This window comes from Scomber japonicus, chromosome 5 (assembly GCF_027409825.1).
Source record: "Scomber japonicus isolate fScoJap1 chromosome 5, fScoJap1.pri, whole genome shotgun sequence".
NCBI lineage: Eukaryota > Metazoa > Chordata > Actinopteri > Scombriformes > Scombridae > Scomber > Scomber japonicus.
The window spans coordinates 32,356,776-32,366,080 of record NC_070582.1 but is presented as its reverse complement, the minus strand read 5'-3'; the positions used below and the strand labels follow the sequence as shown (position 1 = coordinate 32,366,080).

Sequence of the window (9,305 nt, the reverse complement as noted above, 5' to 3'; positions counted from 1 at the left end):
CAATGACTGGCTACTGATCAAGGAGTGCATGAGTAGCAACCAATCTGTCCACAGTGATGTAAAGTGCAACAATGAGATAGAATGCTCTGATTAAGCAGGAGGTTTTGTGGAGAAATTCCTTAAGTTTTGAAGTGTAGCCCCAAATTAGTAGTAACAATCCTGTAATAATATATCTAGAAGGTATAAAAAAATAAATGCTATTCTATACAAGCAGTAGAGAGATATACACAGTACATACTGTACATACGTATCATTCAGGGCATTTTTTTTTTTTTTTTAAACACGAATGATTTTACAGAGAAAAAAAGCGTTGAGCAATTTTGACATTTTTACTTTTAACAGTCTGACTAGTAACAACTCATCCTGAACTGCTACTCATTACCTGCCCCATGCACAGAGAGAACAATTAGAGTCGAAAACAATTTTTCATTTTTAGAGACAGGCAGTATTTCATTTACTATAAACAGAAAGAGTGAAAATGATTGAAAGGGATCTGTGCCAGATATACAAAGACGAGCGATGGGAAAAAAGGAAGCATATTTCATGACATGACTATATTCACTGCATCATTAAAAATACATACATGGCCTTTTACATACAAATTAACTGAGTACAATGGTATTCATATACATACACAATAGCTGAAAGATTTCTCGTTTTGGAGAAGGGGGGTAAAAAAAAAGATAGTCCTCTGATCTTGAAGTTATATATAAATCAGAGCCAATAAAAATCTGTAAGGTCCAACAGTTCAGAGGCAAAATGAAACTGAAAGCCAGTCTGTTTTTTTAAATAATCAATCCTCTCAGTGTAGAAGTGTTAACAATCAACCAGCAGTCATGATGTGGAGACATTTTCACACATTACCAGTGTCTGCGGACCTTTGTTGAATGATACAACCCCCCCGCAATCACCTCCACCTATATTTCCTGTCTGCTTCTCTCTGCATTTTCAACTTTCAATTATAAAAAAAGCAAAAAAACAAAAACAACCCCCCACCCCAAAAAACCCTAAAAGTTATAAAATGTCAGGATTTGACCCAACCAGAAACCTCTCCCAATCCCTGTATTACTTTTTGGTCCTTCGAGCTTAATGTCACAAAGTTTACTGGCTTCAGTAGCTCAGCATTACCATCCTTTTTCTCTAACTGGTGCGCACAAAACACTTAAACACTGAAAGGTTTAATTAAGACAAATTACTCCTCTGTGATTATAAAACAAGCACTTCATACATTCAGTATGATTAAAAGCACTTTTACTTTAAGTCTGGTACCTTCTCTTTTGTTGTTTTATTTGCAAACTATTGCTCTTTCTGTGTTACAAATGTAGTTCATTATTACACAATAGTCTGGTGTGCTGGTAATACAAAATATATATTCTCTATGTACATGAGGACAGTGCATATTTAACCAGCTGTGTTTGGACTCATACAAGCCATGCGTGAGCAGCTGCCGGGTGATAAAGGCTGTTCTCCGTTAAGTCTGCCATGACACTTGACCTGATAGGAAAAGGGTTTCTCTTTTTTTTTTTCCTGAAGACATCTTGACTTTAAAGGTGGAGTGTGTAGAATTTGTGTGTAGTGGAACGGACTTGGCAGAAATTGAATAGATTATATATAACAATGTTTTTATAGTGTGTAATCACCTGAAAATAAGAGTTGTTGTGTTCATTACCTTAGAATGAGCCCTTTTATATCTACATGGGGAACGGGTCCTCTTCCACAGAGGCCGCCATGTTGCACTGTCATGTTTCTACAGTAGCCCAGAATGGACAAACCAAACACTGGGCCTTTCTTTCTTTCTTTTTTTTTTTTTGCCACTCTGGGTTCTCTTACAGGCTTGTAAGGGGACGGTGAGGAGAGGACTATTCATTTGGCTGCAATCTGCAACCTCACCACTAGATGCCAATAAAATTCTACACACAGGTCCTTTAAAAAAAAGCGTTCATGACAAAACACATACACACGTGCACGCACACTTACATAAAGCATGCCCTACACACATTCACTCACAAGCGCACATGAAAGCTGATACAAACATAGCGCTTACATACACATCATACACAGTAATTCAAAAATATAATTATCTGTCACTTGTTTTGACTTTCCTTGGAAAAGCAGTTAATAAAATGTTTTGTTCTCGCCTGTACTTCTTTCACATGGCTGTACATCGAGCTGTTGTCTGACCGAGCTCAGGCTGAGCTCACAGTGTAAATGCAGAGGTGTCCGTCAACACTGCACCTCTTCTCTGCTTCACTGTCGGTGTGGGGGGAAATTTGGAGAAAATTAAGGTAGATTAGCATATTTGGGCAATGGTGTCTCGCTCCGAGAACGATCTTAGGGGTCAGAGATTGATAATGGGGACGTCGAAGAGATCACACAGGCCTTCTGTTTCATCCAGGTTATATATGTAGTCGTGGTCGCTGGGTGGAGGGGACAGACGGAGGAGAGGCGAGAACACTGGAGGTGGAAAACAGAGAAAGGCATGAAGAACATACACAGGGTGAATAAGAGGACGTCATGAGAAACAAATTCACAATTTTTTCATTTATTTTCCTTGAATTGTTCTCTGCAACTCCTTATCCAAACTCACCTTCTGATGACATCAAGTCCTCCAACAGATCTCCACTCATGATCTCTGTGAGAGAGAAAGAAAATATCTGAGTGACTTGAAGTCTACAGGACACTGAGAAAGTGGTATGCAGGTTCTTTACTGTAGAAGAATAGATCTAATTTGTCATTTACTAAAGAGACTTTTACCTTTTGTTGGATCAAACATTTCAGAGAGCTCTTTGGGAAAGTCCAGCACTAGAGAGGGAACAACACAGCAATATAGCCCGTATGTAAGTCTATGATATGAATTAATTAATTTAATATCTGTATCACTGTATAGAAGATGTGAGCCCAATGGAATTATATGGCACCAAACCTTAGGGTAAAAAAATGAAATCAATTTTAAAGAGAGACTCACATTCAGAGGGATCTGACTTAATTGGTTCAAATACTGCAGAGGCTGAAGAGGACACGGATCCATCCAACGAGGCAGAGGACTGAAGTTGCTGAGTAACTGTAGCGGGTGTGTCTGTTATTGGGGTGAGTGGCGTGGTACTCGTCACTTCTAAAAATAAAAAAGGTGCGAAGAGTGAGACAACATGCTGTAAATTACTGGCTTTTTGCCATGTATTACAGTGCATCACTAATGGTTGCAAAATATAACAATAAAAACAGACATTTGGAGATTTTCTACAATGAAAGACATTTATAGAAGGTAACAAAGTACAAGTCTAATAATCATTTACAATACTTCAGCTTGGTGCATGAATATCATGTCCTTCCTACCTGTCACTGAGGCCGTCTGGTTGGCAACAGCGGATGTTGTGGTGACACCAGGTTTTGTAGAAGTGGCTGGAGCTACTTTGGCGGTCTGGAGAATGAAAAAGTAAAAGAAAGAAAAAGGAGGAAAGTCATGACACTACACAATAAAGTGTGGGATATAAAAAAAAAAGCAGAAGTTTTAAATCTTTTTCAAACTGTTATATCAATTACGCAAACTGAGAAAAAACTGAACTGAAGTGCATAGATAGTCTTGCATGAATAAAACTCTGGCATGGGACTACTGCAGGAATTATGTAGTAAGCAGTTCAATACTTAAAACAGTACTGATTGTATAGAGAAAACTGATATCTGTGTGGACCTGGGAGGCAGAAGAGGGCAGCTGGGAGGTAGGCGTTGGTGCTGGGAGGTTCTGAAGGACGTCATCTGGAGGAGGGACGGGCAAAACAACAGGAGAGGCACTGGACGGGTCCTTATTGACCAGCAAAACCTCGATGGGACCAGACGAACTCTTCAGACGTATCTGGTACTTTCTTTGTCCGTTGAGGACCTGGATACACACACACACAAACACCCGGTTTGAGACATGAGAGAAAACAACACGTAGAGGGACCTGAGGGACATTTGATATGCACACATGACTTACAGCTTCTGGTATGGGCACTTCTAGTTGTGTGCCAATGGGAGCACGGATTGCTAGGAGTGTGTCACCTGTGAAAGGAGGACAGGCGTGTGGTGACAGATTGAAACTGTGTTGATCGTGACAGAAAAAGACAAATGTTATAAAATAAATTGAGCATCAGGGGAGAAAAAAATACCTTTGAAAGCTCCACAGAGGTCTTCGTGTTTAACATATGCCATAGTATGAATGTGTTAAGGGTCGATTTGTCGTAAACATGTTTGCCAAGAAAAAAGAACATCTGCACATCAGTACATGTAATTGGTGGGCTGTGGAGTCATGTCATCTCCAGGATGCTTGGTTAACCAAGGCCATGATGCTTAACTGGATACTCGATTTATTTATACTAGATTTATGGAGTGAGCAGGACAGAGAGCCTAAATAAGGGTTGGTTGTCTGTTCCATGGAGCTGGCAGAGCCGGGGGGGGGGGGGGGGGGTGCCCAGGATTATCCACTATGAGATGCCAGATGGTGTTCAGATTGGTTATGTGTTTCACTCCTGTTGCTCTGTGTCACAGAGTGCCAAACACACATATCAAAATAGTGACCATGAATGGTTTTCACAAAGCATTCATCACAACAGAGCTCGCTAATTCACTCAATATTGTCCCCCAACAGGTGTTAGTTAACAGTTAACCCCATAATCAAGATGATAGTCCAGATGGGTTTTTAAAAGTTCTACTGAAACATTAAAATACACACAAAAGATCATGTGATTAACTGCAGGATAACAATGTCTAGCTGTAACATGCACACAAATACACAGACTGTGAAGTGAAGGATATGGGCTGTTGTTGGAGTCGTCTGTGACATTCTTGATGCTCTGTTGGACCCAGACTCTCTGCTGGTCAAGCTCGTGTTCCCTGAGAGCCAGGTCATCTAACTCAGCCTTCAGATCAATCAGCTTATCGGCTATCTCCCTTGTGTTACAGCCCGGACCTACACCCCTGGAACGCAAAGCAAATACTGTATGTGGTCATCATGTACAGACAGTTTCACATCCTGATTTGTATTACTACAGTTATGCATCTTCAGTCACTTTCTTCTATTAGGACTGCAGCTACACTGATAGGAGACATTCATTTCTAAACAAATATCACAGACCTTCATATTATTTAATGTTTGCATATGAAAAAAACAAATATAAAGCAACAATTCCTACAGTTTATTACACACATTACCTACACCCTGAAATGACCACTGACAGTTAAAGTAAATGATTTTTGATTGATTCGAAATCCAATGTTCTTGATGATAGAACCAAAACAATGAAAAAAATGTGCTGCTTTCCAAACAGGTAGCAGTTGAAATGTAAATGCATGGCACTGAGCAAACTCGTTTAGATATTTCCATGTACGGTATATTTACACCTCTCATCAAGAGTATCAGCACGTTTTTCTTCTGTTCATGCCATGTTACAGTGTAGTTATGATACTGTTGATTGTCAAAAAACACAACATGCATGTCATTCTGATTTGTTTCATGACTTCTCGCTCTTCTGTTAAGAGTCTCTCTTTATGTTATGAATCACATACATAGCGACAGACTCATGAGCCTTGCACATCAGAAAAAAATGGGACAGCAACAATAAGTCCTGCAATTCTTCAGATGATTCAGCTTCACGCCTGTTTGTTTGTAGCTATGATACTTCTGTGCTCTATAACAAAGTGAAAGTGGCTGGGGGGGGGGGGGGGGGTGTTTGCTGCATTTAATAGTGTGATTTCACATAGTTCAGCCTTCATAATACATGAAAGCAAATACCTCACTGTGATGAAGGCCATGTTAGGTCCGAATAAATTTTTTATTTTTAATGGAGATCACCACACACAAATTGTGGAAATATTTTTTAATTTAAAATAAGCATTTAAATGAAGTGGAAAAATCCTTTTTTATTTGGTACATAGTCAGAGGATCTTTCCACCTTGGGAAACAGAAATAAACTATGGACTCACTTCCATTGGATACTGTTTTTGGACTTCTTCTCTATTAGTCCAATTCCCTCCAGCACATTAGTGATGTCGTAGATTCGTCGCTTCTGCCGCACTGCCAACGTGTCTGCTGCCTGCATGACGGGACAAAAGCAATGGAAAATATCATGGTGATTACTGACATCTCCTTTAAAGGTTCATAGCAAAAAAAAAACAAAAAAAAACAAAAAAAAAACCCACTAACACAAAGACTGCTGTATCTGTACTAACAGGTCCAGCACCCTGCAACTAAAAACTATGAGGTTTCACCAAATATGAAATATGATGGATGTCATTTATACTTCCTTCCTAGCCAAAGTATTGTCCTAACTTAAGTGTTTTACAAGCTAATGATAACCATATGGCTGGTACTGATAAGTCTTGGCTTTGTCATGTATGCACTGCAGTCCAAGACCTACTGAATTACGGCCACTAAACTGTACGGATGCTTCAAAAACACAGTTCACTTAATTAATCTTATTATTCACTAATGCAAAACAAATGGACTTGTAGTTCAGCGTGGCAGGGATCACAGGTGGCAAAGGTAAATTGCAACCTCTTCCTGCGGTGTGAATATATAGACAGACATCAGCCAGAGAAGAGTTCTGTTTATCAGTACAAACCTAATTCATGTGACTGCTTTTTAAAATAATTAAATATAAAAGACTTTCAAGGGGTGAAAAAGGGATTATAACAGATTCATCACACAAATCACCAACATTAGAGTTTAACTCTCATCTTCTCTCTCAATGTGGGGAAGAAAAAGGAAACTTTTTGACAGGTAAAAATTAAAGTGAAACGGAAAGAAAAACAGGCCTTAAAAGTCTGGTATTTTATTATCTATGTGCGACATACATGATGGTCAACAGCCAACGAAGCCAATCTGTCTGTCAAGCCACTGAGGCCTCTTTGGAACAAAAACTGGTCTATCAAAGAAACCGTAATGCTTGGCTGGTCTAGCACCCATCTGGTCCGTTGACAATCTCAACTCCAATGTTTTAACTAAATTATTATATTCTGTCTTAATGCATTTTAGGTTTTATGTAAAGCACTTTGAATTGCCTTGTTGTTGAAAGTTGCCATACAAATACCTAAACGGATGGTTAAAAAACATGGATGCCAATGATTTAAAAAAAAAAAATGTTTCTAATTATATTACAGATTGATTAGTGTATGTTTTGGTAAGTCTTGGCTGCAGTTAGGTTTTACAAATGTATTAAACGTTAGTGACACTGGCTGAAAAGACTCTTACTCTAACCATATGTATCTCATTAGAAATAAACACTAATTCTAAGTCAATGTAACAGCTCTAACACTAACAGCCTGCTCTGTTAGTTGGATTTTAGTGCTGTTAATGTGACCTTTAAACTACTACTTTAATGAAGCCCTAACTAACTGCTATTAGTGGTGAACACTGCTAACATTAAATAATACACTTTTAATCAAAAAGCCAGCGCACCATTGTTAAAGTGCACGTCTTTGAAGTGAACGCATGGCGTTAAGTGACAAGGACATTGTCAATCAGAAATAAAACTGTTCATGTGTGAAGATGCAGCGGCGTTAGCTCAGGAGGGAGCGACAAAAGCTGACCCACTTTTCAAACTTTGACTGTGCAGGGGGGCAGTCTGAAAAGTTGACCAGGCAATGTCCTCACGGTTTGTTACCTCACATTGCTCCCCTGTTAGAAACGTGATAATGTAACGACACGGCATTGAAGTGGAGGTGAAGTAACCATGGCATATGCAAACTGCAAAGCCATACGATAAGAGCTATAGCCCATTCAAATTAGCCTGTCACCAAGCTAGGCTAGGCTAGCGGGCAAGCTAACGAAAGTGCATGTAACCTAACGACAGCGGGCAGCCTCCAAATGACATGTGCTAGCTAACAACAAAGACAGGCTCTCATGCTCACAGCTTTCAGGTCCAACACTCCGTCCTTTGCTTCCTGTAGCAAAGTCACAAACTTGGTAGTGAGCAGCCCGAGGCTTTTTTCGTGTCTGCTCGGGGTCTGTGGTTGGAGCGAGTCTCCCACAGCTCCCAGTTCGCCTCTGTTACTGGCCGACTCCAGCTCCATCATCACCCGGGACCAGCTTCGTACTTCCCCCCCTGCCTCACCGACCAAACCCCGGCCAGCGAGCCCAGGAAAAAGCACACCCAAACCCCCCCGCGGTCAGGCAAACAGAAGGCCAGAGGAAAGAGTGCGGCGGATAAACAGGTGGTTAACGACGTATTCCGACCCGGTTTGCTCCAAATGATTTCAGTAAAACGCCGTGGACCGGTTGAGTGTGGTAATTCAATGAGCGATCAGTCGGTGGAAGAGCCGTTGGCCACGCGAGGTATGACGGGACGGTTCAACCGGCGGAGGGATCATCAGCCAATAAATACACCCCTAAAAGAACGTATATCAGAACAACAGTGCGTTTATAAAAACAAAATCAACTCAACACATATTTTCTAATCTACTTATGTTTTTAATCATCGTTGAATATCTATAAACTACAAGGATTACTTTTTATTTAGTTTATTTTAAACCGAAAAAGTGTTGTCGGAGCTGTTACTTGTACACGGTCCCTTATCCACTCAAACTTGAAGAAAACACACGCACGCGTCAGGAGCGTGCATACGTGCACTTATAAACAGTACGCGCGTGCACACACATAAAGTCACTTTCTAGCCATATAAAATAAAATATATTCTACACTCATTCGTTTTAAGGCATGTATGTGGAAAACTGTATTTAAATCCTTTGCCAATTGTTCAAACTCCATCTGCTCACCAGAAGACCGTAAGATGCACACTCCATATTTAAACTAGGCCTACTTCTTCTTTTTTTAAGCAGAAATTAAATTGTATGAAATATCAATTTATATAAATAAATAGATGCACAACTTCTCAACCTACCACCAAGAGCAACTACGCCCGAAACACATAAAAGGAGAGGGTACTTTTTTTTTAAAGGAAAAGAAAAAAAAGAAAAGAAATCTGACCGAAAGGAAAAATTGAAACTCTTTTCTTCTCTTATCCTTTCACCTCTTTTTGGAATAGTACCACCATTACAAGGAATGTTGAAGGTTGTATGCAAATGGGAATTTATATGTCCATCAGTTCTATTAGTGTAAAGTTGACATGTTAATTAACACGTTCAATAAACATCTTGATACTAATCTAGTAGTAGTAGTAGTAGTATATAATCTTCAAAAATGCGTTGTAATTGATATGGAAATCACAGATCCAAGGGACTCAGCTACTTCTAAAAGTCATGTTTTTGTTATCCACGAGTGTTAAGGTGAAGTTAAGGGAAGGGAAGAGTACCAAATACACTCAAGAGACATT

The 9,305-nt window shown here is 39.7% G+C and overlaps 1 protein-coding gene across 1 annotated transcript; it reads right to left on the bottom strand.

Moving 5' to 3' along the window:
- Positions 1-287: 287 nt before the first annotated feature.
- On the bottom strand, positions 288-8,105 carry e2f4 (E2F transcription factor 4). Its single transcript, XM_053318776.1, has 11 exons — positions 7,885-8,105; positions 5,959-6,068; positions 4,793-4,953; positions 4,146-4,190; positions 3,974-4,038; positions 3,689-3,877; positions 3,334-3,418; positions 2,966-3,112; positions 2,755-2,802; positions 2,588-2,632; positions 288-2,454 (listed from the first exon to the last, which is right to left on the bottom strand). The coding sequence occupies exons 1-11, from the start codon at positions 8,047-8,049 to the stop codon at positions 2,339-2,341; spliced, it is 1,176 nt and encodes a 391-aa protein (XP_053174751.1). The 5' UTR covers positions 8,050-8,105; the 3' UTR covers positions 288-2,338.
- Positions 8,106-9,305: the final 1,200 nt, after the last annotated feature.

Bases quoted from the DNA above. Each gene is read 5' to 3' on its own strand.
- e2f4 (XM_053318776.1), bottom strand. From the start codon at position 8,049: ATGATGGAGCTGGAGTCGGCCAGTAACAGAGGCGAACTGGGAGCTGTG. The intron at 3,878-3,973 runs GTAAGTCATGTG...GTGTGTATCCAG, and splicing joins AAGTGCCCATACCAGAAGCT to GTCCTCAACGGACAAAGAAA. The intron at 3,113-3,333 runs GTAGGAAGGACA...TTTTATTTTTAG, and splicing joins CCAGACGGCCTCAGTGACAG to AAGTGACGAGTACCACGCCA.